The sequence below is a fragment of the Delphinus delphis genome, chromosome 9 (assembly GCF_949987515.2).
Source record: "Delphinus delphis chromosome 9, mDelDel1.2, whole genome shotgun sequence".
In the NCBI taxonomy this organism is placed as follows: domain Eukaryota; kingdom Metazoa; phylum Chordata; class Mammalia; order Artiodactyla; family Delphinidae; genus Delphinus; species Delphinus delphis.
The window spans coordinates 40903392-40922518 of NC_082691.1; the positions used below are offsets into that span (position 1 = coordinate 40903392).

At 36.8% G+C, this 19127-nt stretch overlaps 1 protein-coding gene across 6 annotated transcripts in view; it reads left to right on the forward strand.

Annotated features, from left to right (window-relative positions):
* Positions 1 to 19127, forward strand: part of ETV1 (ETS variant transcription factor 1) — a 101288-nt gene that overhangs the window by 52830 nt on the left and 29331 nt on the right. For all 6 annotated transcript variants that reach the window (XM_060020436.1, XM_060020433.1, XM_060020432.1 and 3 more), the window contains 3 exons: positions 5734 to 5863; positions 9420 to 9608; positions 13915 to 14162. In XM_060020436.1, coding sequence (XP_059876419.1) covers positions 5734 to 5863; positions 9420 to 9608; positions 13915 to 14162 — 567 coding nt within the window. The remainder of the gene's footprint in view (positions 1 to 5733; positions 5864 to 9419; positions 9609 to 13914; positions 14163 to 19127) is intronic.

Consider the following 19127-nt stretch of genomic DNA (forward strand, 5'->3'; position numbering starts at 1 on the left):
TTTTAAATTCATTATCTCCATCTCTAATATTGTAGGTGTTCACATATGACTTATATGTCTACCCTGAGCCAAAGACTTGGTTGTATACCAGCATTGTTGCATTTGTAAAGCCAAGGGGATTTCTGTGCTCCAGGAGAATGATGACAAGAGTGGGTCTCTGGTCAAAAATGTGGGCAGAAAAAAATGGAATCCAAGATGATGCCTCATAGTTCATAGTTCTAAAATGAAAACAATCACTAATCTAACAAATACTTTACGATGAATACCATAAATCCAAGTAAACTATGTGAATTAAGAAGTGGTTAAGTTTATTTTGGAAGTGCATTTTTTAAAGTCCTGGTACTTTGGAGCACTTACGTTTAACCATTAGAGGAATTCAGTCATTGTAAGTCAGCCTTAAGATGTGGTTTTAAAGGTCAAGCCTCCATCAAAGAAAAAATGCAAGAATCATCTCTTGAGAGTTCTCTTGGCTTCTCCTCCTAAAAATCTGATTGTCCAGAGGAGTTGCAGGTCATAAAAGTTTGCATGGAAACGTGTTTGAGGAAGACAGCAGATTTCATAGATAAATGATCTGAACTGTCTGAAGTCAGGGATAAGGATATAATATAATATCATTGGGAACCATCACTTCTTTGTAAATGAAATGAAGGAGTTAACTCACTTGATTTGATACACTTGAAGAAGGAAAGATTCACTTTAATTAAAACTACAAACAATGCCGATTCCTGTAGCCCTGGTTCCAGAGCCAGCCAGGACAGTACAGTAAGCGAGATGAAATGTACCTAAGCAGCCTCGGCAGCAGGCTGGAGCCATGTTCAGCGAAAGTAATTTAATTAGTGTTGATCATGACTCCAGATGATGGTGATTTGATAAGGAATAATTTAGTACTTAACAGCCTTTTACATGCACCAACTCCTTGTGGGAAGGTAAAGCAAATTGCACAAAATGAATGTGCTGCTTCCACTTGTGACTGTGCCAGTGAGCTGGAAAACTGCCTGTTCACAGACGCTCAGGCTCTCAGCCCTATGATGAAATACCCAACAGGGTCTCAGCTCAGCCCTCTCTGGTGGGAGTCTCTGTACTACTCTTACCGAAGAATAATAAATAACAGAAGTCATTTTTGTGATCTAAAATCTCGAGGAAGCAGAAAAGTGAAATTGAGGAAAATAAAGTAGCTCTGGTTCTTGTGCAGAAGGTTGACGATCTTAGGCTGGCTTCTTTTTTCCCCTCAACACAGCAATTAAAAAAAAAAAAAAATCCTCGCATTTGGCTTACGACTAGAAAAAAAAAGTCATGATTCCAAGGGCACACAGTGATTAAGAGGCCCACACACGGAGAGAGTAGGGGAGCCCTAAACTTCTTGGAGAACCTGTGAGAATCCTTGAGTGTTGGCATCTAACAAAAAGGACGACATTGTTAGTTTTTTAAAAAACGTCTTTTCAAGTACTGGACCCGTTTCAGTGCGGCACACACTGGATCCAGGTGTTGCCAAGCATCATAGTGGATTTGAAATTTGCCCGGTTATGAGAATCACCTAGAAAATTTTATAAGATACAGAATCCTGATCTATATACCAGCTTTAGTGAATCAGTTTCTGGGCACAGGGTATGAGTTTGCTAGGGCTGCCATAACAAGGTACCACAAACTGGGTCCCACCCTAATGACCCCATCTTAACTAATTTTCCAAATAAGGTCACATTCTGAGGTGGGGTTAGGACTTCAGGATAAAATTTGGAGGGGACACAACTGAACCTGTAACATATGGAGTATGGGAATGCCTGTTTGGTTTTTTTTTCAGAATTTCCCTCGGTAATCTGATGATTGGCCACATTTGGGGGACCCCTGTTTAGGGATCTACTTGCCTCTGATAGCACTTTGGGAATCCTTATGTGTTCTTTCTTCTAAAGTCACTTTGGGAAACTCATGGGGCCAGTCTGAAAGCACTAGAGCTCCAGATGGTGTATCTACAAGGATGGGTCATGCCTTTTGCTTCTAGGTTGATATTAATGGACATTTTGATAGGAGGCTACTGTCCTGCTAGCAACCATTCCCAATGGTATCCCAGACTTGTCACTCCTCCCGTGAGTCATCTGGAATTATTTATTATGTGAAGTTGAAGCACATGATCAGATGTCTCTGCTGGAAGAGGAGGCCACCAGACATTTTCAAACATCTTAATTTGTATAGCATTGCTTGATGCTTCTCATACTTTTAAATCTTTTTATGGAGATACACATTCATTACAATGCAAAAATCTTAAGTGTATAACTTGATGAATTTTACATAGGTATATACTCATATATACACCGCCAAGAGCAAGATATAAAATATTTACAGTTCTCTAGTAGGTTACTAGTGCCCTTTCTCAGTCATGAACACTCCCATCCACCAACAGAAGGAGATTCTTTCATTATCCATTAGTTTGATCTGTACTTGAAATTCATATACTGTGTACTCCTTGTATACTCTTTTGTGTTTGTCTTCTTTTACTCAATTTACCATCTGTGAGACCATCCACATTTCTGCATGTGTCATCAATGTGTTCCTTGTTAATTCTTGTGGAATATTCCATTGTATGAATAAGCCACAATTTACTCATCCATTTTTCTGCTAATGAACATTGGAATTTTTCCAGTTTTTGGTATTATGAGTAAAGCTGCTATGAACACGTACTTTAGTAAACATATTCAATCCTTTCTCTTTGATACCTACCTAGGAGTATAGTTACTGGATCATAGTGGAGATTTATATGGAGACTTGGTAGATACTTCAAAAAATTTTCCAAAGTGTTTTTGTCAGTTTATACTCTTAGCAGCATATATAAGCAGTTCTTATTGCTTTAGGTCTTCTTCATATCTTGGTAATGCCAGTCTTTTTCAGTTTAGCCATTCTAGTGGGTGTATAGTGAAAACCTCGTGTGATTTTATTTGCAGTTTCCTGATGAGTAAAGATGCTGAATACTTTTTCATATATGCTTGCTTTGTTGCTCATTTGTTTGTCGTTCGGGTATCTTCTTTTATGAACTGCCCGTTTGAGTCTTTTGCCCATTTTAATTAGGTCTCTTGTTTCCTTTTATTAATTTGTAGCAATTCTTATTATGTTGAATATGATTTCTTTGTCAGATCTTTCTATAGCAAGTATCCTCTTGGTGTCTGTAACTTAGTGTCTTGATGAAGAGAAGTTCTTAATTTCAATGAAGCCTAATTCGTAGATTATTTTCTTTTATGGTTAATGCCTTTTGCATCCTGTTTACTAACCTTTTCCTACACTATGGTCCCAAAGACTTTTAAAATATAGTAATATTGAATACGGCAGTCTCTGGTATGTTTGATATTTTGATAAATATGATAAACTTTGCATCATACTGGCAATTTATTAGCTTTTAGGTTCTTATCCATTTTCATTCATATAATTTAGATCTCATCTTTCAGGTATAATGATTTGTTACTTAGTTGAATGGCAAAGTGAGTTCCTTTGATGTTGCTGCTGCTTTTTCTTAGGAAAATATAAAACCTACTACTTAATCTAAAGTGCTGAACTAGGGTATACACATTTTGTTGTATATGTTCAAGTAAGTAATAAACAGTGGAAAACTATTTGTTAAGAAAGCAACAAATGCATGGTTAAGATATTACAAGATTGCATCATACAATATTTGTCATTCTAAGAAGTAGCACACACACACACACACACACACAGGGAGAGAATTTTCTTATAAAATACTACTTTAAATCTTTTGTGATTTTTTCCCCACATTTAAAAAACATTTCATCTTGCAAATTCAGGTAAAAGTAAAGAAAATAATGTAGTGAACTCCCACCTATCCATCAGTCAGCTTTTAACATTTATCAACATTTTTCTATTTGATTCTTCCCTCATACATTTTTTTCTAGAGTATTTTAAAGAAAATCCCAGAGCTTATTTTTTATCTGTAAATATTTTATGAAGCTTTAGCTTTAAACCTTTCTTTTTCGTACAACTGCCATTTCATTATCACATCCAACAAAATTAACAATAATTTCTTAAACATCTAATACCTAGTCCACCTTGAAATATCTTATTTGTTGGAAAGGTGTCTCTTTCAGTTGGTTTGTTCAAGTCAGAATCTGAACAAGTCCTCATGTTACAATTGATTCTTGAGGTTCTTAAGCCTCTTCTATCGTAACGTTTTATAAATTTTAACTTTCTGACTTGGTAAAGTTAATGAACATACGTACCCTTTGCATATGAAGAGACATGTAATTTCCCCTTTGTTTCTAACTCTCTACTTTGAGTAGGTATATTAAACACACATTAAATTAGAAAAAAATACTTTGAAATAGACCACTCAGCGAAATAATTGTATTATTATTTATTAAGTTTTCCTTAGACAACTAATTTAGATGAAACTTGTTTACTTCTGTGGCAGATTGGTTTTCTACAGTGTTTCAGATGTCTCTTGAGTACCACTGAACATTTTTGTCAAAATTATGTGCTTACGTAAACAAATAGCATTTATCTTCCTGGAGCTTGGTAGCTCTTGATATCAATTTCTTATACTAAAATTATATATGACATTCAAGTTACTACAAGTTCATAATGATGTAATATCATAATCAAGATTGAATGGCATCGTAAGCCACAAAGCTTCTCTTGTAATATCTTCCTTTATAGTGTATACACTTAATATTTTGTTTTAATCCCAGGTTTTATAGGACTTGGAGTAACTATCCACAGTGTGTCCTTCTTGTGTTTATCCTTGATAATTCATACCTGTGCAAATTGTATGAAAATAAAATTCATTCTCATGTCTATTTTCCCCTTATCTTTTTATTCATTTTCCATTTATACTAAAACTTCAATTATTCTGAGGATCTCTAATATGCATTTGTTCAGTTTCATATAGAAGAATAAAAATATATAATCTTATTTATTTATTGGTTTGAAAGCTATGATTCCATCCCAAATATACATATTTCTTCCTATTTTATGATATTGTCTTTATATTATATTGAACAGTAATGACATACGACACTGAGTCATATGAAAAAGGAGGAAACAGCATTTCATATAGAATAATTGTTTTATGGTAGATTATATATGAAAAATAACTTTAACATATTTCTCACAATGTATCTTCACACTTGTGGTAAGTAGTTAGGCAAATAGTTTTATGTGTATTTTTATATATGAGCGCTGGCCTAAAAAGAGGTCGAGTTTTTTGTCCTTTCGTCCAAAGTATCATTAGTTACCCTGAGAACTGCATGCATCTGGATTTTCTTTCTCCTAGTCCAGTTGTTATTCCATTAAACCATTACTATTGGTACATTTGAGATATTTTCCTTTCAATAATACTTAAATTTATGCTCCTGTCTTCAGTTAATTCTTGGATAATCAGCTGTATTTTTTCTGCTTTAGTCATTGGAAACCTTTCTGAAATGTTTTCAAGCTTACTTTCTGAAAACTTCTAGTATTGTCAATATCCGCTAAACCAATTACAAGTAGTTCATCTGACTTTAAGTAATGAGAGAGAGTTTAAGCATGCATTTCGTTATGCAGTAAAAGCAAACAACGAGTATATGCAGATCCTCCAGAATCTTTCCTTGCATGAAATTCATCCAATGTGATTTTTCTTATGTATGAAAGTTAATATGAAATGTTAGTGACATTTTAACCAAGAGGAGTAGAACAGATTAGTGTACTTAATTCCTAACTGTATTTCATTTTTGTGGGTATTTGTGTTTTGTTTTCTAGTGGCTTTTCATGGCCTCCCACTGAAAATCAAGAAAGAACCCCACAGTCCATGTTCAGAACTTGGCTCTGCCTGCAGTCAAGAACAGCCCTTTAAATTCAGCTATGGAGAAAAGTGCCTGTACAATGTCAGGTAAAGCAATCAGGTGTACAGAGAAGGCCTGATGGTTCTTACTGAAACACAGTTCCAGCATAATATAAAATCTCAAGTCATATTTTATGAGTTACACCTGCAGCATATAACAAGCTAATTAGGTTATGTGTTTAGCAGAACTCGGAAGGACCATTTACTGTCTGATTACATACTTTCAGAATCATTTTAATTAAAGGTCAAGTCAGAGACCTATTTTTTTTTTTTTTGGGTCTTTGTTGCTGTGTGGGGGCTTTCTCTAGTTGCGGCGAGGGGGGCTACTCTTCGTTGGGTTTTGCAGGCTTCTCATTGCAGTGGCTTCTCTTGTTGCAGAGCACGGGCTCTAGGCGTGCAGGCTTCAGTAGTTGTGGTGCACGGGCTCAGTAGCTGTGGCTCACGGACTCTAGAGCGCAGGCTCAGTAGTTGTGGCGCACAGGCTTAGTTGCTCTGCGGCATGTGGGATCTTCCCGGACCAGGGCTCGAATACATGTCCCCTGCATTGGCAGGCGGATTCTTAACCACCGCGCCATCAGGGAAGCCCCCAGAATCATTTTAATGCAGTCATTTTTATCCAAATCATGAGTTACTTTTCTACTGTAGTGATGCACTATGGGATTGAAAAGAGGGACTGGGGACTTCCCTGGCCGTCCAGTGGTGAAGAATCCGTACTTCCACTGCAGGGGGCACTGGTTCAATCCCTGGTCGGAGAACTAAGATCTTACATGCTGTGCGGTGTGCCCAAATAAATAAATAAATAAACAAGTAAAAGAGGAAGGTGCTTCCTGTGTCTATCTTCACTTAAAAAAAAGAGAGAGAGAGAGAGAGGTTCTTACTTTGCATGCATGAATAGCTGCTGAAAGTTCTCATTAGAAAGAAAGCATTATGCACTTTAGATAGAGTGTGTAGGAAAAAATGAACCATTTGGCAGGTCTAAGCAGTACATTAGTTATCTGACAGGTTTTGCAGATGATCTATAAGATGCATTCATGGACAATTGCAGTAAAGTTAGAATTTTATAAGGCTTAGCAGAGGCTATTATCTATTAAAAAGCCAGTTGTTCCTTCGGGTGATAATAAAGGGGGGTGGGGCAGTAGAAGTGCACTGTTCATTTGTTGGAAAATTTGATAACATGTATGTTCATTAAAAACCCTTCATAGTAAATTGCATTCTGCTGCTTTTCATATCAGCCTCTAATTGCGTACGGAAAAAGTTGGCTCTGTATATTGTATGTTATTACTCTCAATTATAGTAGAGACGTACGTAGTTCTTTAAAGGAGTTAGTTTAGAAACTTATAAAAATGATTAAAAATATTTGTGGTCTTATGAATTATGTTGATTCCAGTTCATAATACGTTATAATCCAAAGGAGTCTTCTATTTCCTCAGATTTTTTTTACATATTTTCTTTTTTCTTTTTCGTGGAATAATTTTTTTCCTTTTTTTTTAAATTGAAGTATAGTTGATGTACAATATTATATAAGATAGAGGTGTACAAGATAGTGATTCACAACATTTAAAGGTTATACTCCATTTATAGTTATTATAAAATATTGGCTATAGTCCCTGTGTTGTACAGTATGTCCTTGTAGCTTATTTTATGCCTAGTAGTTTGTACCTCTTAATCTCCTACCCCTGTGTTGCCCCTCTCAACTTCACTCTCCCCACTGGTCACCACTCGTTTGTTCTTTATATCTGTGAGTCTGCTTCCTTTTTGTTATATTCACTAGTTTGTTGTCCAAGATAGTTAAGATTTGAGAAACTTCGATTTGTGCAGTCTCACAGTACCTGACCAGTGCTTGGACATTCTATTACTATTTGTTCTTGCCAACTTGTCTTTTATATCTGTTTTTCTAGGAGGTTCACCAGAGCCTGAAATGATGAGGCAGTTCAGTTGAACTTCAAAGCTTTTATAAAACAGATCTCTTGTAGAAGCCAACTAATAAAACATACTGAGTTCAGATAAAACAATATTGATCAATCTGAGTTTTATTTTTATCATGTTTTTAATTTTTGCATTTTCTCCTTAAGAGTACTGTGTATTCTCAGAGTAATTATTTAACATATGGAGGAATTTTTAATTAATAAACCAAATAGGTATAGAATTGCCATTGCATTTTAGCATTGATCAGAAGTGTGACTATGAAATAACTGCTGCTTTATGGACTTAGAAAGAAGAAAGACATATCTGACTTTCATAAATTAATGGTAGAAGAATTACCTGAATATTTTGAGGTTCTTCTTGGGGACCAGTAATTCCCACAGTGATATATGGATTAAATTTTGTTATTTCCATTTCTATACAAACAGTGTAACTCAATACAGAATTTCATAAGGGAAAAAAGTAATATTCTAGGACAGGAGATGTATCATTTTTTCTTCTTATGTGGGAATGAGACATGTGAACCATTTTATAAAAGAAGTGGGTTCACATTCAGAAATATTGGTAAGTGAAATAGGTAGGACCAAACATAATATGAGTTCCACTGACTTTGCTTTAAAGCAAGGAAGACTTATGCAGCACATACTCCTTCACTTCTATAAAGTAGTTTTGCACTTGGATGTTATTCTGTTGTATAGATGGTGCAACAGGGTAAATTATTACATAAGTCAGTTTTTTTTTAAAGTTTCTTTTTTAAAGAAAAATATATATTAATGAATGCTTTTTATTTTAAAATGAAATACAGTATTTTAATCTAGAACATCTTTTTTTGTTCAGAAATTTAAGTACAGTTTGTTTTCAATAAAATATTTTTTAGATTACAGAAATTAGTTAAATCATATTCCTGAGAGCTACGCTAAAGAAAGCAACTTAAATTCATAATGTATATAAAAACAAGCTTACTCATTTTATTATTTTGTAACTGTGTTCAGAAGTTAGACAATGATAACAGGATTTTGCTCTTAAGAACATTATTTTGTACCTATTCTTATACTCCAAGAAAGTTTAAAGAGATCAGAGACATAAATCTTTATTAATTTGCCTCATAAACCTTTATTATCCTATGTGAGGAAATTAATGCCAGGCGTCATTTATTTTACATTAAAAAAATGACAATAAGGCAAAAGTATGTTCTTCTTAGAGTTCTACCACAAATAAAGATGAGCCAGGTATGATCCGCATCTCGTTAAACTGACGTGAGTTCTTATTCTAAAATCTTATGTAACATAGAAGGATTATAATATCAGAAATATTTAATGATCTAGAAAAGATCTATGAAACTTGCTTAAGGAGACATATCAAGAATAGATGGAAATAATATGCCACTGCTTTCATTGACAGAGATGTTCCTTATACTGTGTTGTTTGTATATATATTAAAAATAGATGTTGTGTATTTATGCTCTTACAAAGTTATACATTCATTATCCCATTTTCTTTTTAAGTGTGTGACAGTTTCAAAGATTATGTGTTCTAGAGCTGCGGAAACCAAACAACATGCAATTCCAACTTCCTTAAGACTTAAGCCTAAAATATTTTTTCTACCCTTGGGTTGGGGGAAAAAAAAAGTTTTAATTGCTCCCAAGAAGCACATGTTCTCTTTTCTTTCATTCCTTGGGTAGTGCCTATGATCAGAAGCCACAAGTGGGAATGAGGCCCTCCAACCCCCCAACACCATCCAGCACCCCAGTGTCCCCCCTGCACCATGCGTCTCCCAACTCAGCTCATACTTCGAAACCTGACCGCGCCTTCCCAGCTCACCTCCCTCCGTCGCAGCCCATTCAAGACAGTAGCTACCCCATGGACCACAGGTAACTGCAAGTACCATTTTAAAAAAATTTTTGGTTAGAGTATAGTTGATTTACAATGTTGTGTTAGTTTCTGCTGTACAGCAAAGTGGTTAAGTTATACACATACATATATCCACTGTTTTTTTAGATTCTTTTCCTATATAGGCCATTACAGAGTACTGGGTAGAGTTCCCTGTGTTATACAGTAGGTCCTTATCAGTTACTTATTTTATATGTAGTAGTGTGTATGTGTTAATCCCAATCTCCCAATTTATCCCTTCTCCCACCCTTACCCCCTGGTAACTGCAAGTACCATTTAAAAAAACAAAAAACAAACCAAAAAAACAACTGTTTTTAGCATTCTTGGAAGAAAGTCCTATTACTACCAATTCCTAAGACCTATAGTAAATTCAAGGGGAGTGTATTAATTTTGCACATCTGTGCAAAATATTTTTAGGAAGAGCTTGCTCTATCTATCTTTAGCTATAAATAATTTATGGAGAAGGTCATTTATAAACATTCCTTTATAAACATTTAAATTGGTTGCTAAAATGGAAAATTAATCTATATACTGACATTTGAACATTTCCCTTTCACTTTGCTTGAATTAAATTGCTTCACTTAAACTTTAAATCAGATCATCCCATTTTTATGAGCATATGTGTGTACTTTTTCTATAAAGTTAGGAGACTAATTTTAGTAGGTGGCTTACAGAATGAGGTTCTTTACCTTAGATGAGTGGTTTAGCTGTACATAGTTTTGCAGAAGAAAACTTATTTGATAGAACTATCTTTCCTCCTTTCCAAGTAATGAATATTTAATGTCAGTAGAGGCATGACCCTGAACGCTGAGAATATAAAGAGGTAGAGACTCAATTAGTATTACTTAGAAAGGAATAATGCAAGACACAACATAGAGCTAAAGAGAATGTTATGGTGGGTAATTCTTGACTCCTAGAGATGAAAAAATTCATATTGAAATAAAATATTGGAGGACCTTTAGAGGCCTTAATAATACAACTTAAAACACAAGTCAATTATGTATAGCATCCTTTCTTCCCCTTCTACCTTGTACTTATATAGAGTGAGTGGTGTGCTGGTAAATGGTTAACAACAGGCTCTATGGGAGTAAACCCAAGGACCTTGATCTATAGCATTTGATGCGTCTGTGATGTAAATATTGCCCCGATGGCAGACTCCAGGGTATCACTGCGACAACCCTGAATGTGGAATTGCAAAGAGATGTGTAGTAACATGCCATGAAACAGTATTTCTGCCAAACAGATACAATAGACATAACCTCCAGCGCATAATTAGTATAATTAGTAGTAAAATGTAGTAAAAGAATTAGGAAGTGATGAGTTTTGAGTGTTTTCTGCCTTTGTTTTAAATATAATTTTTTAATAATTTTAAACTTACATAATTTAATTCTTAACAATGGCTGTGTTTAAGAGTTGGCTCCCATAATTCCTGAAAATTTAACAATAAGCCCGTGCAAATTGGCTCTGACACACCATTATAAAAATAGCTCAGTCAGAGGAATCTCCCAGATCAGCAGAGGAAACCAGAAGATGTGCCACTGGCAACTTTCGGAAAATAAGAGAATACTCAGATCTGCTTTTTATAGGTTATTTAATGGGACTCAATCTCAAGTTCAGTAACTCTTTTGATATGAAGGTAAGATGAAAGCATTCTTTCCAATGGGAGACCAAGTCATAACTTTCCTACCTTGGTTTCCATCCCTGAGTCCTCTTGTGCTTTAGTTATGAAATGCTTCCCATTATCTTTCCCTTCTCACCCTGTGGACTTGAGACTCTGTCCGAGTGTAATGGTATGTGCATCTGTGTAAACAGTTTTGTAAATACAGATGAAAGACATCTTATTGCCGGGTGGGCCATTAAACAGATGCACATTGTGCAGGGCTGAAAGGGAAAAAGAGGACAACCAAAGAAAAGCAAGTTTTGTTTTGTCTACTTCTGGTGACTTCCCAGAGTTCTTGATAGCGCGTCTCACACCTCAAATGAGGGCCAGAATTAGAGATTGCATAGTCGGTGCTCTGTGCAGAATAGTTCTTTCTTATGGGAGGTGACTGCTGAACAAGCAGTATGGCTGTTTTTAGGTGACCTAACTTGAAATGCTGTAGCCAAACCCATTTTAGTTTCTCTACTTGAACTCAAATATTTGAGACTGAGAACAGCCGGCCCGGAACTAGAAGAGGGAAGCTCAGGGTCTTTTCCCACTGCCCCCCACTGAGTGTTGAGGACAGCACCAGCTGGCCGATCCCAGGAAAATCTCTGAAGCCGTATGCTTCTGAGGAGGATTTCTTGGAGAGCTCTAGCCAACAAATGACAGTCCCTCAGTTATAATTGGCAAATTTGCTCTGGGAACAGATCCTTTCCCCCAAATAGCCCCATCCAGCCGAGGCACCCCACCTCACTCTGGGAATGCTTCATGGCCAACTGGGCTGCACCCCGCTTCCTTTCCTCAGCCTCATTCTGCTCCTTGGGCCAGCCCTTTGGCACTTTTTCCTGAACCCACTGTGCAGGAGCCCTGTCTCTTTTTCTCAATGTTTCCCACCACTTAGGCACTGTTTTTCTTTACCCAGGAGCTCATCAGCACGCCCTCCTTACCCATGAACTCCCTCCAGAAAGCTTCTGGAGTCGCTTTCTCTTTACAGTGGGTCATAAGAATGATACCACAAACTTGTAGTTTCTTAGGAAGCACGTGTGTTTGATATATTCCTGGTCCTCAGTGAGTACCAACTGGAATCATGTTGACTTGTGAAAACAAATGGCTTGATTTTTCAACAAAGCTTTTAGTAGAAGTGTTATTATCTTCCTTTGAAGGCTTCCCAAGTGAGCTGGTTTCTTTTTTTAACTTCAACTTACAATTTTCTTATTCATTCCTTGACAGTTCTTAATGATAATTTGTTTCTTTTTTTGGCTAATGAAATAAGCAAGCGAAGGGAAGTGAATGCAGTGCAGTCGGCCTATTTTGCTATATCTGAGTTTCTGAGTTTATTTTCTGCAGGTGTAGGTGGAATTTCAGTGCTTTCCATGGCAGCCAGAGAGGCTAGAGTTAAATCACAGGGTGGAGTGTTCTTAGAAATGCTAAAGCAATTGCCTTGCCATTCTTTCGCTTTTACCTTGTTTTCATTTAACGTTACCAAAATTAAATGTTAACTTTCCAAATTAAAGTCTGAGGAATGCTTTTGGGGGCGGGTGCAGGGGAGTTAATAGGCTTACATTTGCTCATAGAAATGTTGGATAGGTTATTTTTAAGCACTCCTGGGCATGTTTAGAGCTGTTAAATCTTTAATTAATCCACATCTTTGCGGTGGGTCAGTGATATTAGGATGAGAAACACAGAACTGAACTGATGAAGTGATTAGCCAATCAGTACACAGGATAACCAAGAAGGAAGGAGCGTAGAGACTCACTCTCAGCCTTCTGCCAAGGCCTCAGAACTTCCCCATGACCTAACAGCACGACCTGTCCCAAAGCTATGTGACGCATGCATGTTCCTTCCATCATTGGAGGTCTGCTGTAATATTTTATGCTTATTTTTATCAACCTGATATTTTGTTTGAAAATCTTGGAAGCCAGTGAGTTCTGTGTTGCTGTTTGACAGTAAAGAAGTAGTCTTTTACAACTAGCTTGGATTTCAGTCTCTGTAATATTTCCCAGTTTAATTTCTCACTAGAATACAGTGTTATTTAGGACATTGTTGAAGATGTAAGAGTCCTGCACATTTGAGAAGAAAGTCATTCCCTTCTCGCTCCCTTGATAACTGATGGTAAGGGAAGGAAAACCAATAAGGAGGTTTTTATGTGGTTGATTTTGTTTGTTGGTTGGTTAGTTTGATAACAGAATTAAAAGCTGGAGGCTGCAGTTTGAAATCAGATTCTTTCTGGTTCCCCTGTTTTGTTTTGTTTTGTTTTTCTTGTCTATAATTAATTTGAGACCCTCTTAATAAGGAAATCTGGTAAATGATCCAGTTGATTTCTAGTTGGGCATTTTAACTGTTAGCGTGTGTTATTTCTTGCAAACGCTACAATGCTCTCCTAGCCTTCCCCGAAGCACATCTTTAACTTTTTGTCAGGTACTGAAATAGTGCTGAATGGAACTAATTAGAAGGGGAGCACAAGGTGTATTATGATTAGAAATCACAGTGCTACTGACCCAGGAAGTGTCTAGTCTTTGGTAAAGATTTACACTTCGGGTCAGCTGGTGTCATGTTCATTAGCTAGAAGTTAAAAATCGTGCCAGTATTTTTAAAGGGTATTCCTTGTTACTATTTTATTTGAAACATGCTCTCTTATTTCCCAGATTTCGCCGCCAACTTTCTGAACCCTGTAATTCCTTTCCTCCTTTGCCGACAATGCCAAGGGAAGGACGTCCCATGTACCAACGGCAGATGTCTGAGCCAAACATTCCCTTCCCACCTCAAGGCTTTAAGCAGGAGTACCACGACCCAGTGTATGAACACAACACCATGGTTGGTGGTGCGGCCAGCCAAAGCTTCCCCCCTCCTCTGATGATCAAACAGGAGCCCAGAGATTTTGCATATGATTCAGGTAGGCCTGTGCTTTAAGTTATGTTTAAGATAAATCTTTTCACTTGCTTGTCAGTTTCATTAGTGTTGGCCACAGATGGGGTGGCTCCTGACCATTTTTTGGTGAAATCTTTCTGATTTATTCCTTCTTTGAATCTTTCTCTTTATGTGAAGGGTTGGACTGTCAAACCAGTTTGGCATGAGCCAATGGATGAAATAGTGTCTAGAAATGAAACCTGTCCAAAGAAGAGTACAATTTGTAAAATTATGCGCACTCTCAGCCCAAGAGAGTAACGTGATCCTTCTTTTCTTGATTCTGGGCTTTCTTTCCATTTGCTCCTGCTGCACTGTTTAATAACAATATTAACAGAAAGCAATATTCTTCTGTACTGAGTAACTTATTGCTTATAACTGTTTGTTTGTTTGTTTCTTTATTTTTGTGGCAAGATTCCAAGGGTCCGGAAGTAAGGATTCTTCCATATTGGGAGAGGGATAGCAAAAATATCAATAATAGGCTTAGCTCTAGTCTCACTGAGCCTGAAAGATCTCACTAAGTAGTACGTCAAGATGGAGAATTGGGGTTTCCCGAAAGTAAAAAGCACTTATGTCTATTGTTAATGTTACCACCAACTTTGCCAATATTTGACCTTAAGAACTCAGAAAAATTACTTAACTATTCTGTGCTCATTTCTTTTGTTATAATCTCAAAATCAGGACACCTGCCTTTCAGAAATCTCAGGAATTTGGGGAAAAAGTATGAAATAAAAGCTAATGCTTCTAAGAAGGGCACCAGGCAAAATATTACTAACGTTATTGTAAGCACGGTCAATAGATGGTTGTGGACTTAAAAATATTGGAAAACAATGTGACTTCCTTTCATCTGGATGCAAAGTTGTGGGTGTTCTTTGTGAAGGAACTATTGCTTCTCTAGGCATAACTCTGCTGAGTTTTTCTGTCGGTTCTACTTGAGGAAAGAAAATTGTCTGCTGGTCTTCAGTTTCCAACTTGCATAAAGTTACCTGTTTTATTATAAACTGGTCTTAAAGCTCAGCAAGAAGGAGCCCTACCACTGAGAGTCTCCCTCTGGCCACCCTTCCTCATTGGCCAAGAAGTTGAAAAGGACTAAGGGGAGTTGCCCACTGAGAGGCTATACCTCTACTTCTGGAAGGTATACCAGTTACCCAGGGCCCATGAATTCCCTGCCCAGCCAACCTTGAGTCCACTTCCAGGGCCTGAGCAAGTTTATCCCAGGCCTAGTTTTCTGAAGGCAGAGCACACTGTTCCTGTCTAGGTCCAAGGAGGTGGCCAAGGGACAGCTGCTTGTGGGAGGATGAGGATGAAGCTTGGTTGTGCCCATATGTTTGGTGTGTGAGGCCCCCGTGGTGTGGAACAAGGTGGGGTTGAGGAATAGGGAGAGAGGCAGGAAGGGGGTGTGGAGGGGCCGGGATCTGAAGACTGAAAACTGGCTGCATACCATCCTCTTTCAGCACTAATCCTAGAGATTTCCCCAAATTCTAGGTTTGGCCTGGCCTTCCAAGTTGTTATGTTTTTATAGTTTCAAGGAATAGGAGGAGAGAACATATTTATTTATCGTTTTGTTTGGCTGGTTTATAGTTTAAAAATTTAAACATATGGTGTGAGGGACTGTACTTGAATGCTTGTCCCAGGCCCTGTAATTTGGAGAGGGTCCTAGAATGTACCATAGTGTTTACACTTTAGAACCTTTTATGTTTGTCCATGATTTACGGGCATAATTAAGAACTCTGCACTACAATGGGCTTTATTATAGACACGATTCATTTTTCTCTGCAAGTTTCTAGTCCTGTTAACTGATGTTATTCTTACTCTCCAAACCACATTTTAATTTGCTGCACAGTTTTTTGAATTCATCATGATTTCAAGAAACTTTACATGGAAATCAGTTAAAATAGCCCAAATAATTGGTTCAAAAGGACTTGTAGGGCATAGCATTTTTAGAAAATTCTTGTGTTTTTTAGAATGTTTTTATAGGTATAATCTCAGAAAGATTATCATTGAAATCATTTTCTTGATTCTGTGGTTTTCCATACATATATATATATATACATATACACACACACGTATATATTCTCCTTATATCTATATTGTATATAAAATTATATATAACATGATGTTGAAGACGTGTAACTTTTCCTGAGAAGATGTGAAGCAAACAAGAAAAATATTTAAATAATACATTGAGGGCAAAAAAATAGGAACTCGGGCTGTGAGGTTTAATTGCATTATTTGTGGACCATATATAATATGAATTCGAGTCAGCTACGGTCTGACCCGCAAAAGCACAGATTCAGTCACTTCTAACCTAAAGAAGGATAGTCCATTCCTTAGCTCAATCTGCTATAATAAAATACCATCATCAGTGGGAAAGCTGAAGTAACAGACATTTAACTTCCACAGTTCTGCAGGCTGGGAAGTCCAAGATCAAGGTTCCAGAAGATTCATTTCCTGGTGAGGCCTCTTTTCCTGGCTTTGCAGATGGCTACTTACTCACTGTGTCCTCATGAGGCAGAGAGAGGGCTCTGGTCTCTCTTCCTCTTCTTTTATAAGGACACTAATTCCACCATGGGGGCCCTACCCTCATGACCTAGTCTTATTCTAATTACCTCTCAAAGCCCCCGCCCCCCCTCCAAATACCACCACTTTTGGCATTAGGGCTTCACAATGAATTATGGGGGACACGATCATTCAGTCTATAACAGTCCAGTATCCTGTTTTAAAGGTACATAGGGCATCTCTTTTGTAAGTTGCCATAAAGCTTGCAAATGACTTGTGGAATATTTGTTTAATATTTGAGAAGCTGTTAATTTATGTTACTGTCTCTCCTGTAAATTATATTTCCGATTGCTAAAGTTGGACAACACCTTTGAATTCTAATTTCAATATTGCCAATAAGATACACTTCAGTTTCGCTTGAATAGTTAAATAGTAAAGTTGTGTCTTCTGGATGGATGTGGTCCAAAGAACTGTAGTTACTGTGTAACCAGGGCAGATGAAAAATTAACCTGTGTGTTTCAAAATATGTTTTACTGGCCACCAAATTGCTGCAATTAAGTTGACGCATCTGTATACGTCATACATTGCCGTCAACAAGTACGATCTCCAGATGTTTTGTTTTGTTGTCATTAGTTCTTTCATCCTTGCTGACAGAATATTAAATAACCTTTTTAGGAAATCTAATGTATTTATCACTGAATCATTAAGTTCTTTGTTCACTTATTGATGTTGAACAAGTAGCACATTAGAAAATACTTAATGTGATTTAAAGACAATGCAAAAACGTTTCATAGTCCATTTACTCAGCATCTGTGATCCAAAGCTTGTCCTTTAAGAAGGCCTCTAGAACTCGTTATTGCTTAATTCAATATAGCATAAATGTTGTGAAAATAAAAGACGCTTTGTAAGTGAAAAGGTAGCATGATTATGCTCTAATAAAGCCTGACATTAATTATGATATGGGAAAGGGAAGGTCTATTAGTTATAATTATAATTACAGGAATGCAATTTCAACTGCTGAGTATTTAAGCTAAAAAATTGCAAAATATTATGTTAGTAGAATAGAAATTTTATTCAGGAAAAGGGACAAATCTTGGATCAGAAGACACCGAGGAGATAAAAAAAATTGATATTTAGGGCCAATTTGGTGAACCAGTACAGTGTGATCATGATTATATGATATTAAGTTCTCAGCAGTCCAATTGCATCTATTATTGTTGTTTTCCTCCTCTGCTTCTTTAGCCTAATAGTGCTGCATAAAGCAGGACACAGGTTTTTTGTTGGTTGGTTGCTTTGTCTTGAATCCAACCTGCTTCCTCTCTTTTGCTCCTATGGCCAAGTGACTATGTAAAAAGCGTTGAATAAGCATTGTGCACTTCATGTGGATGCAATGCTCCATTTTCATAAAATCGTGGTTATTTTCCCATTATGCTTGCATATGAGGTTTTGCAGATTCAAAATGCCCAATGAGGTAAATATTTTAGATACTCACAGCAACATATTTTATTAGAATTGTATGTGTTCGTCTTTTGTTTGTTTTTGTTTTGGATAGCTTCGGGTAGTATTTTTAGGAGGGTGGTGGGCACATGAAACTAAAGTTTGACTCAAGAAAATATCAGCACACGATGTTCATGTGCTTTTATTAGTAGGTATTTTCACTCTCAGAAAATTATCTTAAGGAAGGGGAGATGCAGGATGAATGTTTGGGGGGGGGGAGGAATATTACAGAGTAATTGAATGGTAATGTAAGTTATGGCTGCCAATAACAGAAATACTTTGCAGCCATTAGAAGTCAGGTTTTAAAAAATATTTAGTGAAATGAGACTATTGAGTAAAAAGAATTATAAGTGTAAAGCCCGACTTATGCAAAATAAGACTCAGGACATAAATACTGTGGTTATATATGCGTGGTGCTATTATAGGCAATATTTATTTTATCTGTAAAGTGCTTTGTCTTTCAACAGTGCTTACGTACTGCTTTCCTATTCAGACAGAGTACGTATTATATTTTAAAGTATCAACCAATTTAGAATTGAAGAAAAAAAGTGTCCAAATTAATCACATCAGTCCTATAAGTGAAAAGAATGCTAAGTTAAAGATGACACAGTCTCATTCATTGCAAACCTGACTTTCTATTCGTTTGTTTCCAGGACTGCCTTAGAGAGGGAGGAGAATGAATATGCTACTTGGTGGGTTTCAGGTTCATCCCTGCACTGTTCTTGCAGTACCATCATTTAATGCTATTACGTTCCTTTGCATTTTGGGGTGTCTTAAAAATCTTAACCTAGGAGTTGATTGGAGGGGATGATACATTAATAAGGTGTTTTTAACACTCAGCGCCTATTCTATTACTTTAATTAGTTTAAAAGATACTTCCCAGCCCTGTGGTGGAGCAGTTTAAGCTAGGAGCTGGGAAGGAAGAGGGGAAAGAGAACTTTCAGGGACAGAATAAGGT